Genomic DNA, 20,647 nt, shown 5'->3' with positions numbered 1-20,647 from the left:
CAACACACTTCTGCTAGATTCCTAAACGTTTTCTAATAGATCTGATTATATTTTGTTTCATGATTAATAAGTCATCAGCTAGAGTCTTGGCTGGTTATAAAAAAAATGTGCAGTAGGCTGCTTTATTGGTCTTATTCCCAGTGTTTATAGGGGTTTTAGAAAAGCTTGATTTAAGCTGATGCATGGGATATTACCTCATTGTCAAAGAATTTATACACAATTTTATAGTTGTTGCCTGGATGACTGGCTCTATGGTCTGACATGTTGCTTACGGTCATAATAAATAATGATTCCTGCAGGGTCTGAAAGATGTTGCTGGAGCTTCAGCCATGCCACTCTCTCTCTCTCTGGGAGGATGTATTCACTTGCATTTACCATTAGGAGCACTTAATGAGAAAATGTTTGAGAAACACAGTCTTCATGGTGGTGAGAATTTACTGGTTGAAAAATAGGTCTATGTGTGGTTTCTTCCTACCAATACCCAGCATATTGAAGTCTCTGGCACTTCTTAAACGTCTCCATCTCTTCAATTTCTATTCTCTTCTCAACTTAAGCCTGGATTCAGAGTCCACTTATTTCTTGACACTCTACTTACTACTGACAAAGTAATAAAACAAATGAAGCCCTGGAATGTCTCTCTACGTTACCCTTCAGGCTTAATCATTCAATGATTGTTGAGAATGTTGATAACACCATCACTGTTGAAATAGTCTTCCCAAATTCCATTGTACCTTGTACCTTACCTCACCCCCGCAATCCCTCTGGGAAGATCACATTTGTTTGTTACATTATTTCCCTTCTCTACATCTCTTACATCTCTTAACTGATGGGCCTTCTCAGGGAACTGTCCTAGGTTCTCTTCTTTTCTGATCCGTTATCTTCACTCATGAGTTTAAAGGACCCTCTATATCTCTTAAATTCTTATTACCTCCATTCTAGGTTTCTAGCTCAAGCTTCTGAGCCACAGACTAGAACCTAAATGGCCTATCAAACTCAACCTGGCAAAGTCATACTCAACCTCTTCACACCTGGGCCTTGCTTTCTTCATCTTCATTTCCCAATTATCTCAAGAAGGCCAAGTCAAAATCTAAAATGCCACGTTTGAATTCTATTATACTATCTGCATCTATCTGTTTAATGACAAAGATCTATCATTTTAAATGGCTATCTCTTGAATCAGTCCTTGTTTCCATTCTGACCAATACCACCCATATGTAGCCCATCTCCAAATCTCTTAAATCCCTGCAACACCTTCTTCCAATATTTTATAGCCATTGTACTTCATATTCCCCCAGTCTTCTGCCCACACTGCAACTAGAAGCAGCTCACAAAGATGGAAATTCGATCACATGATTTATCTACTTAAAACTCCTCATTGACTTACCATATTTCATAGAATGAAGTCTAGACCCTCTGCTATGGTCATCAAGGCTCTGCGGTACTGAGGCCATTAGGACCTGTCTCCTATCTAAGTTGTGTCATTCTGCCTCTGGCATGTGACAAGCTAGACATACTGCACATCTTTCAGTTCCTAGAGATTACTCATTGGTTTCTGGCCTTTGCATTTTTTAATTACTTTTAATACCATAATGTATTATTTGCCCCAGGGGTACAGGTCTGTGAATCGTCATGCTTACACATCTCACAGCACTCACCATATCACATACCCTCCCCAGTGTCTGTAACACAACCACCCTCTCCCTACCGGCCTTTGCATTTCTTACGCCAAAAGTTATCTTAAGTTCCAACCTCCCTCCATGGTCTAGTTAATGTCTACTTGTCCTTGAAGTCCAAACTAATATATTACCGTTGCCATAAAGCCATTCTTGAGACTCTTCATCTCAGGTATGTAAAAGGTACTCTTCTGTACTGTCCTTACTCTGCCTATCACAAACTGCCTTTCCAAGTATGTTCGCTCCCCAGTTTTTGGAATTTGTAATTATGCTACCTTAGATGGCAAAATGGACTTTGTAGATGTGACTGGGATTATGGGCCTTGAGAGGAGATTATTCTGGATTATCTGGGTAGGTACAACCTAATCACATGTCTTAAAATTAGAAAACCTTTCCTAAGAGATAGTCACACATAATGTTACTGAACTTCAAGATGGAAGAAGAGTCATTAGCCAAGGAATATGGATGGCCTCTAGAAGCTAGGGGGAAGGAAAAAAAAAAATACATTTTCCCCTAGAGCCTCCAGAAAGCCATACAGTTCCACCAACATCTTGTTTTCAGCCTTTTGAAACTGAAGTTTGTTTTAGACCTACATAACTAGGAGATCATACATTTATGTTATTTTAAAGCCACTCAATTTCTGGTAATTTGTTACAGCAATAAGAATTTAATGTAGCACTAATACAACAGCTTTTGTCAGAAATTCTATATTGTGCTTTAATTGTAATAAAATCTCTATCTTCCATTATACTATAAACTCTTAAATTAGGATCATGTCTATTCCCTAGTAGTATTCCTAAGGCATAGCATGCATAAGTGGTCAAGAAAAATGTTCATTAAGAAAAGGAGATTTTAAAAAGTGTGGTAGGGGGAAAAAGGAAGACAAAAGGCGTAAGTGAGAGCAAGAAAGAGGAGGAAGAAAAATATTCGTCTATAAGGCAACCAAAAGTTGCTGGCAGAACAAGTATTCTGTATGAATATATGCGCTCTCTGTATTTGGGATAACCTTAAATAGAGGACACCACTGTTTGAGGATGGATTTGAGTATGTTAATACAGAAATGGTTCTCAAGAAACAAATTATTAGTGGTTCTTTACTTTGATAACATAGTAAAAGAAAAAAAAAATCAGTATTAATCTTTGGATCAAGAACTAGTTTACTACTAAAACAAGTTAACAAACACACACACAAAAACAACAATAGCAAAAAAAAAAAAAAAAAAAAAAAGATGGGGCACCTGGGTGGCTCAGTGGGTTAAAGCCTCAGCCTTTGGCTCACGTCAGGAACCCAGGGTCCTGGGATCAAGCCCCGCATCAGGCTCTCTGCTCGGCAGGGAGCCTGCTTCCCTTCCTCTCTCTCTGCCTGCCTCTCTGCCTACCCCTGATCTCTGTCAAATATATAAATAAAATCTTTAATAAAAAAAAAAGAAAACCAATCCCTAATATAATTGTAAAGACATTCCCCCCCTTAAGTGAGATGGAAATTTATGACTTTTGTTTCAATAACATAAAACTATTAAATATGTTTTATTAAATATGTTTTATTTGTCCAGTTATTTTACATATTAATAACCTAAACCAATCTATCAATAGATTATTTTCAGCACTTATAAACAACTGCTATAATTAACATTCAATCCAAAACCTGTGATGATATAGTTTAGGTACAACACCCAAGACATCCAGATACTGAAGTTTCATGTTAAAAATGGAAAAGAGAAAAACACTAGATGGTCCCTTATTCCATGGAGTAGCTTGTATTTTTGTCTACATGCTTCTTTATGTGTCTGTATTAAAGAGAATCACAGTTTTATGGTCTAAGTCCACCTTTTACTACCATTCATGTAAGAGATTGATTTTACCACCAAACTACATGTGAGAGACTGAAATACAAACATAGTACCACAACAATAAAAAATGTCTTAAGTAAAAAATTTCGATTCACTACTGCCTACTGCACACTCAGTGATACAGAATTGTTGTCCACCCCCCCCCCCAAATCTCATGCGGTTCATGAAATTGACCAGTTGGTGTCTCCAAGACATGAAGACACACAGATCAATTACCCAGCAAAAAGCATAACCAATAATTTAGAAAAATTCTAAGTAATTTTTTTTTAGTAGGAGTAATTCTTGGGATAGAGTTTGGAGAAAAATGTACAATGGTTCTTTCAATATTTATGTAAAAAGTGTATTTTAAATAAGCCTAATGCTTACTTAGTTTTGACAGTTCAAAATAAACTGTACTAGTTCAATAAATATCTTAAGTTCTTCTATATTCCCATGGTCAACTTGCAGGTATAAAATACTATTAGTACACTCAAGAACAGAAAGCTGGCCAGTAATTAAATCCTTGTTTTCCCTCTAAAGGATATTCTCATCCCAAAGATGGAGAATTGCCAGGATGATGGCTTCTGAAGCCTTACACATGAACGTGCACACCAAGTTTTACTGTTGCCGGTGAACTTGAAATTACTCCTGTCAAATACATTCCACCCCGTTATATTCCCTAGAAGAACTTTTTTCATCTTAGAAACACAAGCAGTGTTGCACAAAGTTATGTATTCATAGATTTTTGTAGAAGAGAACACAAAGTATAGCATATTTTTTGTTTCTATTTGATTAGAGTTTACCTACTCATGAATGGGCTTCTGATTTGTGTGTAGAAACCCCGTTACAGGCTCTCATCGATTAAGTAAATCCATTAGAGTTAAATTTAAAACATAATCTTGTAAGCCATACATTCAAACAAGGGGAATTTGAAACTGAGAGAATTAGCTCTTGAACTTCTTGTAATAACAAATGGTCTTCTGTGCTTAATTCGTCAATGTCAACAACAATTATATTATCCTGATGATTATTTTGGCATTTTTCCTTTGGGCTTTTATTACCTAAATTAAGTTTTCTGCATATTCAAATACAATTAAAAGAAACTGTGGGATATTTATCTAGCCAAGAAATACAATATACTATACTGCATCAATAATTTGTACATTATAGGCAAAAATTGCCCCAGCACCTTCATTCATCTATTAATTGATTTTATATCCATTAAATTGCATGGATGTAAACAGAGCCAAAATAATAGACCACAAAAGCAGAACCTACATATATAATTTGACTTATGTCTTACAATTAAAATTCTAAAATGTCAAATTGTTTATAAAGTAATGGCAAAAGAGAATGATCTAGATTAGATCTGCCTATTGAGGCATTTTACACATTAGTCACTGCTTTCAGCCCTGCCAAGATCCTGGCATGACCACATACCAGAAATTTTGCCATTAACTACTCCAAGGTAGCAGGTGGCTATGTTGCCATTTACCACTGTAAAGGTTATAAAGCCATATAGAGAGGAACTTCACAGCTGTAGAATGGTTCACACCATTCATTTCACAAGTATTAATTTAGTACATATTATGTGCCAGGAATAGGTGCATTAGATGCATAGCATCAGGAAGGATAATTTTTATGACCATTCTAAAGTCTATCAAGGGCTGAGAAAAGGAGAGACCCGATATAATCTCTAGTATTCCTGAAGTTTCCATTCTCTTTTGCAGGTTCAGAAGTGCATCCCTGTCTGAAGCTAAGAAATGAAAGGTATACCCTACCTGTGAGCTGTCGCCGTCGACTTCGGGTTGTTTCACAATTTGTGGAGCAGGGAGTAAACTTGGACCAAACCGTGAAGGTGCAGTCATCTCGACACGGGACTGTGCATTCTTGTACAAGGGGAGGCATGCCATTTGTCTGCTTGAGGCATTCCATCATTTCTGCCGACTGGTTATCATCAGAGACACAGGAGACCGCTTTAAAAAAAAATGAATTCTTTTGTTATTATTTTGATTAAATCAATCTGTTGCTTGTACTTCAACAAAAGAGCAGAATCCCCCAATGTCTGAAAATTTGGTTAACACTGTGATTGGAAAAGGTGTTCAACACCGCTAACCTTATTTCTCTCTGGAAATTAAACGTTTATGGTTGCCAGTGGGGGTATCTGAAGATTTAATTGGTTTCATTATTAATTCAATTTGGTTGCACTGACAGCAACCAAAATAACTTCCAGTAATTTATTGTACATAAGCTTGTGAGTATCTGATCTCTAGGGATGATCTAAAACTAGGAAAGAATGTGTAAGAGTAAAACGAGGACAAAAAAGGGACAAGACCATGAATATCATGTGAATTGTTCTTTGATTTTAATTTACTTCTCTTTAATTTACTTCTCTTAATTTACTTCTCTTTTTTTAATTTACTTTGATTTTAATTTACTTCTCTTTAAAATACTTCTATTTTTGTTATATTTGTTATATATATTATTATATATATTATATTATATATTATTATATAATTTTATATATTATATATATTTGTTTTATTTATTATCCTTATTAACATTTCAGGAGAAAATTTTTAAATTTTTTCAAGTAAGGCATAATCTATCCAGGTAACTCCCATTACAGATATCAATTTCAGATAATTCAAAATTTATTTCACAAACTTTAACTAGAAGGTCTCTAGTCATACCATAAAACAACTAATAATCTTGAGGTAAAGAACTTAAGAAATTTTGTAAATTCTGTATTTGATTCTTTAAGCTAGTGACTTTTTATTCATTTATACAGGGTATTTTCTGTATCTTTTATTCACCCTAATTATGAATTTTGTAGGGATCTTTGTAGCCTCTAGACCCATACTGGCACTACTGACATTTTAGGTTGGACACTGCATAGGTATTTGTTTCTTGTGTGCCGGAAGACATTTAGCAGCATCTTTGGCCTCTACCTACTAGATGTCAGCAGCACATACACCCTCCCAGTTGTGAAAATCAAAAGCTCCAGACATTGTCAAATGTTGCCCCAGGTGAAAACTACTCTTCTAAACTCATTGCTAACCACGGAGATCTAGGAGAACACGTAGATTCTATGGCATGACCTTGGACCTACTGCATCAGCATCTCTGGAGCAGAATTCTAGGCATATATTTTTGTCTTTAAGTGTCCCAGGTGGTTCTGCTGCAGCCTGCCCACAGACAACCCATTTTTGGCATGGTGCCTGTGGATATAGGGTAGGTTAATCGGTATTTGCTAAATTGTTCATCCTAAAATCCCAGTTTAAGATAATTTTTATGACAACTCTAAAATCTACCAAGTTATAAGGAATAAACACACCACAGCTTAGGATCAACATTGTTAAGAATCAACTTTATATGAAAAGTTTTATAATGCAGGGTAACTGTATATAGGGACTCTACTTAATTGCTCATTCTTATATTCTGAACTTTTTTTTCAAAAAATTTATTTTTTCAGTGTTCCAAGATTCATTATGTATCACACCCTGTGTTCCATGCAATATGTGCCCTCCTTAATACCTACCACCAGGCTCACCCATCGCCCTGCCCTTCTCCCTTCCAAAACCCTCAGTTTCTCAGAGTCCACAGTCTCTCATGGTTTGTCTCCCCCTCCAATTTTCCCTATTTCTCTTTTCCTTTCCTTCTCCTAATGTCCTCCATGTTATTCCTTATGTTCCACAAGTAAGTAAAAGCATATAATTAACTTTATCTGCTTTACTTATTCCACTCAGCACTATCTCCAGTCCTGTCCATGTGGATGTAAAAATTGGGCATTCATCCTTTCTGATGGCTGAGTAATAATCCATTGTGTATATGGACCATATCTTCTTTATCCATTCATTTGTTGAAGGGCATCTTGGCTCTTTCCACAGTTTGGTGACCGTGGCCATTGCTGCTATGAACATATGGCCCTTCTTTTCACTACATCTGTATCTTTGGGGTAAATACCCAGTTTCATTATTCTGAGCACAAAGAACAACTCAATCTGATTTTTTTTTTTTCTTAATAACCGAAAGCCAAATCCATCCAATGTTTTAGGACCAAGGAGTTATCTAAGATGACAATGAATGTATATACAATACTTCCCAGTTTGTACATCTGCTCTGTGCCATGTGGGGTTATTCACTGGTTTTGAGCAATTTTTGCTTTTGTTTTTAATCTATATTCTAGGAACAAAATCCATTCCAACAAGGTCAATATCACCTATGTTTTTTTTCCATTGGAAATATTATAGCCATTAATGAATACACCAATATACTTTATCTTAAGTAGGATACATGCAAATGTTATTTCAGTTACATGTTTAGATAACCAATCTGGAGTCAGTTTAGGGGACTTCTATCTTCCCAAGTTATTTTTCCTCCCAAGATGACAATGCACTGATTAGCATGAAGTGGAATTTTAAATACTTTTAAAAAGCATTGTTATTTGAAATCTGAACCTCTATGTATCCAGAAGTAAGGCTTTTCCAAAGAAGTTTTTAAAATTATTTTCCACATTAGTGTATAGTTGACAACTATGATAAACATTCAATGATATTTTGAAATTTTGCAAGCTAAATGATCAAAATCAGGATTTATGAATGCCTATATTGAGCTATTTTGCATTAATGAAAGAAAGCATCAAGAATAAAGAATAGCTATAGAATATGGTGTAATTCAGAGACATTCTTATCAAATGGTATGAATACAAATTCCAATTCCAAACATCTGGGAATTACATGAATGGAGTTATTTAATCTTTGCACATAGACTCATCTATAAAATGATTATAGTAAGAGAACCTACAACAGAGTTGTGAGAAAGCTTAAAACAGTATCTCTCATACACTCAAGGTTCCAAAATGCTATTGACTTAACTTTTAGTATTTAATTTTTAATTTCTTTATTAAATCTAGCAGACTGATAGTTCTCCTCTCAGGTACACATACTACCACTCTCCATGGCCACCTTCAGAATCTGAGGGATAAAGGAAAGAAAACCATGGTTGAATCTCACAGGAGTCTGGCACCACACTTAAAAAATCACCATTAGTCAAAGAGTATGTCAAATATGCCCTAAACACATTCACTACATTAGCAGGGCTATGTAGACCAAATCAGATCAAGGGTTCCTAAACGAACTGATGTATTAGAGTAGTCTAACAGAGACAACAGAGATCTCCAAGGGCCAAAGAAAACACTGGCAGTTGTAGCATGAAGTTTCATGATACCCACTTTAATCTCAATAGCACTGTTCTGTGTTATTACTGATGATCTGTTAACTTAAGGGTTGAGTGGCAACTGATACACTACAGATCATACAATCATCGAATTAGGTCAGGCATTCTGGCTTTCCGATTTCTCCAAGTTCAAGATGCTAATTTCTTTTCAAGTGTGAAAAAAAACACCAGACAAATTTAAAAGAGGGGTGCCTAGGTGGCTCAGTTGGTTTAGTGAATGACTCTTGTTTCTGCCTCAGGTCATGATTGCAGGGTCCTGAGACCGAGGCCCCTGCTGGACTGCCACTAAATGAGAATTCTGCTAGAGATTCTCTCTCCTCCTTGCCCTCTGCCCCTCCCCCACCCACCTACTTTGCAAGCATGAACATGCACACACACTCTCCAACTCAAAATCTTAAAAATATGAATGTTTCTTGGGAACATTCTAGTATAAAATGAATCATTCAATAAACATTTATTGGAAGACTGGATACTGAATTATACCAATGGATACAAAATTACTGAGGAAAAACAGCAAGAGCAAAGTCTGCAGGACTGGAAAACCAGGAAATGAGAAGATATTTGGAGTAAATGAGGATAACTAGTAGCTAGTGGCACAATCCAATTCAGACCCTCCTTCCATTAGGCAACTCATGGGGAAAGGTTATTTTTAAAATGCATTATTTTAAATCTTTAAAATAGTTCTTAACCACTAGAAGGTGTGGAGACTCCTTAAGCCCAAAAACTTATTTTGAAAAAACAGATGTGGCAAAGTATACTGATAAAATTGTAAGTCCTAGTGTCAAATAGAACTAAGTGACTCTCCATTTTTTTCTACTGTTACCTTGGACAAGTTATATAAAAAGACTCCATTAACCCATCCATATAATTTTAGAGTAATATCTATACCATATAATAAATTGACACAGGTGAAGTACTTAGCACAGCAGGGGGATGTTGGTGTGCAAGCATCAAGTGCATGAATGGGGGGAGGGGCAGAGGGAGAGGGAGAGAACTTCAACAGACTGTGCCGAGCAGGGAGCCCAAAGCAGGGCTCCATCTCACCACCCTGACATCATGACCTGAGCTGAAACCAAGAACTGAATTGAACTCCTAACGAACTGAGCCACCCAGGCACCCTATGGAAGATGGCCTATTTTTATGATAAAGTCTTCTAGAAATGGAAACATAACAAGCATCAGTAAAGAAGAATCCAAGATTACTTGACTTGGCTCAGGAAGAATTTTCCAAATCCCACTACCAATAATCTTGGCCCCTAAGAAGTGTAACTGGAGTCTCCTTTCAGTTAGAGTATTAAAGTCAGTAGCCTATTCCAAAGCTTACATGGCTCTCCCAAAGATATGGTCTATTCTATTTCCAAGTGATGCTCTGTGCATCCTGCTAATTGTTTATGAAAATGAGCCTTATAAGCTAATATAGGAGATCAGAACTCCAGAGAAAGTCAGAAACTGAAATCCAAGTCCTGTTGGGAATACGTTCCAGAAGCACCAAGATCAAAGTCCTTAAAAATCTTAAGTGTTTCATGAAAGAACCATGAACATTTGTGCAGAAGAGTGCTGGCCATATTTGCAGCTTCATATTTCACTCAGTGAGGTGATTATATCCAGCACAAACATGAACCATACCTCTCTAAGCTAAAGCTAAATTCAAAAGCCTTTTAACATCTGAGGCTTAGGGGGATTTATCAAACTTTTCTGACCATTAGAACCATTTGTGCTTCATTACAGATAAGGCGAGGGATGAAACAAGGCAAAGAAATATAGCTTATGCCCTGAAGTCAGAAATACATCTTGAAGTCATTCTACTTCTGTGGTGGTCTAAACATCAAACTTTGCTTATATACCTGAATCTTAATTACCTACAGCTTGTTCCCTATTGATCTTATTGAACTTGATCCGTTCATCCATCCATCCATCCAGTCAATATATAAGCAACTATGAAACATTATAAAATCAATATGTGTATATATAGATATGCATGCACATACACATAATCTGGCTTCTGGGAGGTGACAGTAGTGGCAGTAACAGAAAGGTAGATGGTACAACATTGTCGTCTCTGTAATAGAGACAACCAATGAGGGAACTTGGTATAGAAAGGAAAAGTAGGTACTGCAATCTTACATGGAAAGGACGTGCTGTGGACAAGCAGGAAAAAAGCCATTACCAAAATTCATCTATCAGATATTTGCTATTTAGTTTCACTCTGAGTCCTGGGTCCTTTGGATCATAGCAAATCACTTGCAGACCACAATCTAGAGAAAGTTTTTTTTTGGTGGTGGTGGTGGGGAGAAGGCTTCTAAGTAGTTAAAGTCCTCTATACTAGGGGGCAAAGTCTTTTGAGGAAAGGGAGAGGCATTTACTACTGACCCTTCCTGTCCTTTATTTCTACACGGACTAGATTGTTTAAGGAATGGCAATTCAATGCTCAATTATAATCATTTATTAAACTTGGAATATTGTTGTCTTTGTGAGAGGAAAATTGTACTGCCAGGTAAAATTAGTTCCAGTAGCTGCAGAACAATCTCATTATTGGGCATGTTTGAAATTTAGTGACCTTAGGCTTTGGACAGAAAGTTCTCAGGCTAGCTGCCTGGGACAGCTGAGTATTCTTAAGGAACAATGGAGAGGCATGTGTTTGAACAAAGCCACACAGATGAGAGCTCTCAGACAACAGTCACCTACTAGTAATGGGAATGGTAGGGTGACCAGAAACCCCCCCAAACTTCTGTGAAGTTTGAAGTCCTATTTTCCCATTTACAGTGTCTAACAATGTATAAAACACATAGAATTGAGTTCAGCTTCTTCACCTTTCTCATAGTTACGACATAAGCTGAGCCTTAGAGAGGAAGAAAAAAAAAAATCACAAAAAGCAGAGAAGAGTTACTAATTGCTTTCCCCCGTTACCTCTTTTCAATTTTAGCAGCATGAAAAGGAATACCCTGACACAAACTGTAAAATTATCTGATAATCTAGCAAAAGAAACAAAGCAAGGACCTAGCTGAATTCTCAGTATGTCTGAATTAATTTTTGAAAAAGAACTACGCACTGTTAATGTGGGAGGCTTAAGCAACCTTCTCAGGCTTCCAAGGTGACTGAATTCATCAGATTTTTAACTGTTACTAAACAGCTAGTCTTTTTATCCTCTATCACCTCTAGACTCAGGTCATCAGGCATGCCGTGATAAGTTGGTCTTTTTTAAAATTTTCCCCCCCACTTACAGCATGAAGAGTGCAGGGGTCACTGTCCTGATAAGAAAGAATGATACTCAGCCTGGGAAGAGTAAGTAATGGAAGCTGCTACTTCCCCATCTGTCTAAACTCCCCCTTCACCAAGGACAACCACATTACTTTCCCCAAGTTACTATGGACTAGAGTTCAATTGTCATAGTTGACAAGAAAGGTTAAGAAGAATTTCGTTTTAGAGGTGATGATTTCCAGGAAGCAGGGGTAACATGATAAAAAGCCAGGAGGGCTCTATGAGCTTGCTGTCCTGCCGTGAGGTGCTTCAAGCACAAAGCTCCATTTACAGGTGTGTCAAGAAACAGAAAGGAGGGACAGCAGCTGCCCAGTTCAAAAAACAGTCTGACAACATATTCTATCAGGCCCTGCACTGGTAGCTGGGGAGACACAGATGGAAGAAATGGTCACTGTACCGAGGGTCCTGCAAGAGCACAGCATGGGAGCCTCTGGCACCAGGCAGTCAGTGTCACTTCCTGGAAGGACAGACACATGAAAGTGGGGTAGGACGTTCCCTATAAAAACAACTTAAGCCAGGCCAGGAACTTGACATACCATACACCTGTGCAGAGAACCAGCAATATGGTGGGCTGGCTTCCTGTCTTTGCTCTGTACACTCCTAGGACTCTACTTCCCCTTTGATAAGATCCATTATGTACAGAAATACATGGTCTATATCTGCGATGTTACTAAATTAAGGACATTATGCCAGGCTGCCCCAGACAAGTATGGGGTCCAGTGTGAGAAAGTAAGAAGAGGTCATAAATCACAAGTCTAAAGAGTTAAAAGTTAAAAACTGAAATTAACAGATCTGTAATAGATCTGTTCTACTTCCCTACACTAACATATTTGCTTTCCTAACATCTTGGAAAGCTAGGTTCTAATAACAATTCTGGGGTGAAGTTTTCATCTGGAATAGGCCTCCATCCCAGCCCAATACCCTTGCCCCCTTCCTTCCCTTCTCATTCCAGCTGAATTCTACCCCAGCCAGGACCTTCCTGCACTTGCTGTCAATCCTGCGAAGCTCAATTCACAAGTCAGCTGCCGGTCATCCATGCCAGGCCTAGAGTACACATGTAGCTAGAGTAAGCTTTCCTCCAGTCAGACTCCAAAGAGGCCTCTTTCATCCTTGAGGCTGGCTCAGGGCCATATAGGCAGGGAGTTCTAGAGTCCTAAGGACTAGGAAGAGATAGGCGTTGGGTAGGGAACCTGGACTCCATTGGGACTCCTTATCTTTGAGAGGGAAGGAAGTTGGAAAGGCCAGAGAAGGGCCCTTGAATGTATGGGAGCTAGGGGAAACCATCTTTTGGTGAGTCTAAGGGCAGAACTGCCTTCCCTTCCAATTAATTCTTTACAGACTGATAGAGTCTTCCTTAAGACCTCCCTTCCTGGTAGATAATCAGGGAAAGTACCAATTCCAATTAAAGCTATTTTAGTTTGGCCTATTTTAATTTGTTCCTTTTTTTTTAAAGATTTTATTTATTTGACAGATCACAAGTAAGCAGAGAGGCAGACAGAGAGAGAAGAGGAAGCAGGTTCTCCGCTGAGCAGAGAGCCAAATGCGGGGCTTGATCCCAGGACACTGGGCAGAGACTTTAACCCACTGAGCCACCCAGGTAACCCAGGACATGGCTTTTGGGAAAAACCCAAAGCCATAATGGCAGACAGGCCGCAGACAGAGAAAACTAATCAGATTAAGTAGGTAAATTAAGAAGCATCTAAAAAACGTGAGGCCTGCCGTACACATAGTGCACCACTGGGTACTGAGGTCCAGGACTGCTGTACCTGGGTTTGGCTTCTGTATGGAAAAGTGTCCCAAAAAGTGATTGACACCCATTCAGGTGCCCCTAAATGGAGGGAGGGATTCTTTGAAGCCCACAATGGAGAAGCCAGAGGCACAAAAAAGCGCTCTGTTGGAAAGTCCAATGCTTTTCTTTAGTTTCAGAAAAGGCCTTGGGATTTTCTTTTTTCCAGTGCTAATTTATTTCCAAGGGGTTATTGTTTTCTGGTTGCCACTGTAACAAACTACCACAAGTTAAGCCACTAAAAAACAAGTTTGTTTTCTTACAAATTCTGGGAGTCAGAAGTACGACATCAGTTTCACACAGCAAAAATCAAGTCGTCAGCAGGGCTGGTTCTCTCTGGAAGCTAGGGAGAGTCAAAGGGCTCACTCACACTTTCCAGCTTCTAGAGACTGCGTGTTTCCCTCACTGACAGGCCCTAGCTCTGGCTTCAAAGCACACCCTGTGTGGAAACTCAGCGCATGCCCATTTCCTTCCTGTCGCCCACTTCCCTTATAAAGGCTGCTGTGATTACATTGGACCCACCTGGATAACCTGGGCTAATCTCCCCTTAGAATCCTTAGACTTAATTACATCTGCAAAGTCCCTTTTGCCTCATAAGGTAAGACATTCTCAGCTTCCAAAGATTAGAACTTACCACTTTGGGGGGCGGTTATTTAGCCTGCAAAACAGGGGAGAAGTATTTTTTCTAGATCCAAGGTACTGCCTCATTCACTGGAATAAGAACCAGGCCTACTTCATCTGCTCCCAATAAAAGAAGGAAGGCATATTTGACACAATCAAATTTACCATGACTTCCCCAACCCCTACTCTCATGCTGGTTTGTTTTGTTTTGTTTTAATTCTTTCATTTTTCAGTCACTGTGCCTGGCTTTCCTCAGTCATCCAGACTACCTTTAGAACTACTCTCCCCATACTCTGCTGGGGTATTCTTAGGGAAAACAGGCAAGTGAACTTATTTCTTATTCAAGATCAAGCATATTCAAGAATGTACATCTAGAGGCACCTGGCTGCTCAGACAGTAAAGCATGTGAGTCTTGATTTCAGGATTGGAGTTCATGCCCCATGTTGGATGTGGACCTACTTTAAAAAAAAAAAAAAGAATATATAATATATAGCTACATTAAACAGAAGTGCATTATTCTATTTAGGTCAGTCTGAGCCAGGCAAAATGCAAAGCCACATCCCCCCACCCCCTGCACCATCCAACCTTCAAGCTTCAATTTTTGGCTTCATGAATGAATGAAGGGAGAACCTCTTCAGAGAAATACTGGAATTGAGGAGAGAATGAGAACAGTAGAAGTAATTAAAAGTACTATGTCCCATAAAAGAAGGCCAACTCTATGCTCTCTTTCATAACAAGCATGTCTTATTGTCTCTACTATGGGGACATGCTCTGAACTGTCCACCATAAGTGCCAGCAGCCCTGAGCCACTCCCTCACTCCACTCCATGCTCAAGAGCCAAGTGCTGGCCAAGGTGAGGATGCACATCAATAGGGTCCCATGCGCGCTATGTGGAATAGTCTTCCCATCTTGTCTGTGCTGTTACTCTGGCTGTAGACAAGAGAGAAAGACTGTCCTAATCCTCTCCCAATGTGGCCAGGCCCAGTGTGGGGGTAGGACCAGGAGCCCTGGTCGTATAAGGAAGAACAGGATAGGTGACCATCTAGCACTTGCATTTCCTAGGTGCAGACATCAGGTCACCCCAGAATGACCAAGTCAACTTCTCCAAACAAGGATCAAACCCAGGCCCTTCCCCTTTGGACTTTAATCACAGGAGTCGAACCAACCAACACTCCACATATTCTAAATTTACTCGGTGGATGTGTTAGCGATTGCATTTCTGTGACAGTTTTTTTTTTTTTTTAAAGATTTTATTTATTTTATTTGACAGAGAGAGATCACAAGTAGGCAGAGAGGCAGGCAGAGACAGAGGGGGAAGCAGGCTCCCTGCTGAGCAGAGAGCCCGATGCGGGGCTCGATCCCAGGACTCTGAGATCATGACCTGAGCCGAAGGCAGCGGCTTAATCCACTGAGCCACCCAGGCGCCCCTTCTGTGACAGTTTTAAGTTAATAGAGAAGGCATGAGTCGATTGGAAGTAGAAGCCGGTTCTTGGCCATATCCCACTTGCATTCATTTTTTTCCCTGCATTTTCTCTCTCCCCATGCAGAACACAGCATGTGGGAGCACAGCGTTTGGAGGTCCCATTCTTCAAAACTAGAGTCTGAATAAAGTGTGTGCTTATGATTACACGCTGACTGACATATATGCAACTTTTGAGTGGAACAGCATGAGTTGTGGAGATTGAATTAAACAATAAACCCGCAATTGCTTGTTAGGGTGCTTTAATTGACTCATAAGTACCATATGTGAAGCTGCGTGGCTACAGGAGCCCAATTATAAGCTTGCTTATGGAAAGATACAACTCATTTTGCATGTTGGAAACATACTCCCCAATTATTGTTGCCTCTCAGAAAAAAAAGCATTTTTAAATAAATAAGAAATACTTAGTGAGCTAATAATGTACACTTAGTCCCAAGGTAACCCTGAAGCACTTTATTTAGGTCTAATACAAGATCAGAAAATGCACAGTGAAAAAAATGCCCTTCTGCTTTATTCTGTTAAGCCCGGAGCTCTCTGTGTTCACAACCGAAGAAGCCTACACAGGACTCTTGACTTGAGGGATTTTCCCTCCTAACTGACAAAAAACTGGTAAAAATAAACACTTAGGGAAAAAAGAGAACAAAGTAAAATTACAAACAATTCATAAATTAAACACAGCTAATACATGTGAGGGTCACAGAGGAGAAAGGGAGATCTTAAACTCTGGCTGCCAATCTAGTGGAGCAAATTCCAGAAGGTAATGCTAGGAATGGGGTCAGGTGATCAAGCTGGAAGCACATTGATCAGGATCAGCTGTGGGCTGGTGGAAGTGGGCAACACAGGAGATACATGCTGACCAATTAGTAAAATCAGGAGATTCCAGATACACAGAGTGAGCACCTTCGTTGAACCAGAGTTGAGAAGGTGTAACCAGTGGGAATCCTAAATCTAAGGAGGAAAAGCATAAAATTGTCCTTCTCTAGGGCACCATAGAGCCTGACCGTGGTGTTTGCATAAACACAAGTGGTCTTGGAGTACCTTTAGACCACCAGTGATTTTCAGTTAGCCACAGTGATGTCTCCCCAAATAAATAAGTAAGTACAAAGTGTAGCTTGTTTGCTAACAAAGCTGCCAGGGAAGTGTTTTAATCTCCTGCTACTCCTTCCCTTAAACTAGACCAAGAAAGATGCATACTCTGAACACAAAGACAGGAGATGCTAGGCAAACCCAGCTTCAAAAAGTTTGCAGCCACTCCTGCCATTTAGATCGCCTCTCTGAGTCCTTCCTCCTACACAGATAGTAAAACCTGTATTGAGAAAAGACATTATAAATGCATGTAAATCATCACACTCAGCAAGACATTGGCAGCAATCACTCTAAGTTAAGTCCTGACAGTGAATAGGAAGGAGCCATCCTTGCATCCAAGCTCGTTATATACCAGCGATTCTCTCCCTGATTTTATAACTCCTTAGAGTAGCTCCATTTATCTCAGCTGACTTTCTCCCATTAAAAATAATGCAAGGGGGAATGACTGCTAATGGGATAGTGTTTCTTTTGGGGGAGATGAAAATGTTCCAGAATTAGATTATGGTGATGATTGCACAACCCTGTGAAAGTACTAAAAATGACCAACTTATATACATTGAAGAGCAAATTATATTCCAACAAAGTTGCTATAAACAATCCATACTGTATTCTGAATCTTAAAGAAATATAAATTATAAATATAATTCTAAAAAGAAGTTCAAAAGTCATGTCAAAAATCATGTCAACCAGCTGCAGCATTTCTAGAAATACTGGGAATTGGAAGCATTTAGCAGCTACCAAAGAAATTCTCTGAAAAGTTATGCTGAAAACCATTTATATTAACTTTTATAAATAAGGATGTTCCCATAAATAATGAATTAGGGCTTTATCATTAATACAGTTCTTTTTCACATGTTTCTGAGCTGCAAACTTTTAAATTTTGTCCTTCATTAAGAAAAACAAAATTAAACAAACAAACAAACAAAAAGCAAGCAGATTTGCCTAGACTTTCTGTGGTGCCATACTTGCCAAATCAGAATTCTGTAGAATGCTACTTGGAGGATGCAGTTGGTTGACCTATGAAATGTAACAGTAATAAAAGACAGAATTTCTGCCCTAAGAGGGCTTAAAATCTACACAGAAAACTTTTTTTTGGTTAAGATTTTGTTTATTTGACAGAGAGAGAGAGATCACAAGTAGGCAGAGAAGCAGGCAGAGAGAGAAGGGGAAGCAGGCTCCCTGCTAGGCAGAGAGCCCGATGTGGGGCTCAATCCCAGGACCCTGAGATCATGACCTGAGCTGGAGGCAGAGGCTTTAACCCACTGAGCCACCCAGGTGCCCCACACAGAAAACTAATGTGTGTGTGGGGAACACCATAAATATCTTAGAACCATCTGTATGTAAACAAATTTTGAATACAAAAGCATTGTATAGTGGTTAATTTCTTACCACGTTTTAAAAGCTGTCAAGTAAGAAATCATCTAATTCCCCTCATAAATTCTTTCTCTTTCCTTCTTTCTCTAGCATGGCCTCATTAGAGGTGTAAGCTAATGGTGAGATGCTTTCTAGCATTTCCAAGTCATTTTTCTCACTGCCACTAAAATGTTTTCAGATTCGTTCAGAAATATCTGCCACATTCAAATTCTGGGTCTTATGCCGAATGAAGTCCTCAATTCAAATCATAGAAAAGTTTCTTGACATTTCTTTTATATATTTGAAAAAAAAAATTCATACACACTTCATTCTACAGAATATTGCCTATAACTATGCAATCTGCTAGAAGCTTTATACTCCTCCAGCCTCTATTTTATGTACATGTACAAGGGAAATGTCTATTTGGAAGCTGTGAAAGAATAAGTATGCTAATTCATACACCACATGGAGAAGGTGATTTATTCCATTTTTAAAGGAATATGGCAGTATTTACATAAGTTTCACCTGTATCTCTGCAAACAGCTGTTGTGCAAACAACTTCTAAATCAGGAGGAAAAACGAGCTGGGTATTTTTTAAACAGTAGCTCTGCACTTCACAGATGGACGGTGCTTTAGTTACCTGCCACACTTCACATAAAGGCATACAGAAGACTTGGGCCAAATCACTGCACCAAGTAATTACAGAATTAAAAAAAAAAAAAAATACTTACCCTTGAGTATGAAAGCTGAGATTCTTAGATGCCTCTATAAAACAGAAACTTTATTCATATCTGCCACGAAATAAGCTATCTTGATAATGAGCACTGTATCATTTATCAGGAAGCTCCACTTTGCCTCACATAATCCTTCTAGTAACAGTAACTAAGTAACAAATGAGATGTGAAACTCCAAATTAAGAAGTAATTTGGTGTTCTCTATTGAAAAACAAGTGCAAAGACCCGGGATATTCATTATCTCACTGTTACAGAGAAACAATAAATCAACACAATATCCACATGTACTCCCCACCCCTAGCTGAAGTAAACTACATTTGCTTGTGGATCTATCCACCTAAAACATGTTCCGAGGAACTTTTCTTTTTTGACAAATGATTTACTCTTTGTAGATCACTACGAAGGAGTACTCATGCTTTACAGGGAATCATAATCACTGCCATTATAATCAATTGTCTGTTAGGTACAAGGCTGATGCCATGTCAAGAAGGCATTTGTTTTCATTTTTGTTAGGTCTCCTCCCCTATAGGCTCTGCGAAGATGCTGCTGAAATTATGTTTATTCAACCCCAGATTGTCTTTGGTACCTCTGGAGGCCAAGCATTTGCTGCATCCTCTACGAAAAACACATTTGTTACACTTTCATTCTGTTCTAGAATCTCAAACTTAATAAAACCCTACAATAAAAGTCTGAGTAACAATGGGTTATAGGATCATATTGTAATTCTTACACACTATATATTTATTCACTAGTCACAAAACTGAGCTTCTCTCACAAGACATTTTAATGAAGAATAACTCACTTCATATAATATGCAGATGGATTCCTGAAAAGTTGTGTGCAGTACATAGGAAGGAAAGAATAATATTTTAATGCAACAGGAAGCCTGCTATCAAAAGGTTTTCTACCTAGAATAATGGTATTTAACCTCAAAGATTCATTTTTCAATGTAAATAACCCATGTTCTTATGTGAAACTGAAATTGTCTGAAGTGATATTCATCATTCAAAATCAAGTGACCTCTGATATCTTAAATTTTATACCTGCTAATGTTAGCTTAGTTAAGAGTGAAACCACCTTCCAATGTCTTACCAGTTGTAAGTGAAGACAGGAACTTGATCTATTTTTACCTTTAAGCATGGAGAAATAGTTAAACCTAATGTGACTAACAATATTAAATTCATACATTTTACTACTTTGTGCTAGTACTGGCCAGCTGCATAATTCAAATTATCAAGGCTAATTGGGCCTGTAACCGAATATTCTTCTGATAATACATTGTTTTCCACATTTGTTTCAAGTCTTCATAGCACCCAAGTGGAATCTGCTTTTTAGCCAAAGCTCCATGCAAATGACCAGGACCCAAACACAAGGTGTGATGCTGAAGGTGTGACAGCATCAATCAGGAGATTGAGTCTGGCCCTGGCTTTTCCGGTGAGAGCTGTATGACCCACTCTGGGTAAAACTCATAAAGAATCAAGTGTATTTATGTGTATAATGAAGAAGTTGGACTAGGTTGATCGGTGACCCTTCCTGCTGTCATACTCCACGGCATTGTACGTATAGGCATGACAGAGCATTCTCAAATATATT

General features: G+C 38.5%; 1 protein-coding gene across 1 annotated transcript in view; it reads right to left on the bottom strand.

Moving 5' to 3' along the window:
- Positions 1 to 20,647, bottom strand: part of THSD7B (thrombospondin type 1 domain containing 7B) — a 733,321-nt gene that overhangs the window by 234,453 nt on the left and 478,221 nt on the right. Inside the window, exon 12 of the mRNA XM_059166739.1 lies at positions 5,283 to 5,477. Within this exon, the coding sequence (XP_059022722.1) occupies positions 5,283 to 5,477 (195 nt within the window). The remainder of the gene's footprint in view (positions 1 to 5,282; positions 5,478 to 20,647) is intronic.

Source organism: Mustela lutreola, chromosome 3 (assembly GCF_030435805.1).
Source record: "Mustela lutreola isolate mMusLut2 chromosome 3, mMusLut2.pri, whole genome shotgun sequence".
NCBI lineage: Eukaryota > Metazoa > Chordata > Mammalia > Carnivora > Mustelidae > Mustela > Mustela lutreola.
The sequence above is the reverse complement of the archived record's forward strand: the minus strand, read 5'-3'. Positions and strand labels throughout refer to the sequence as shown.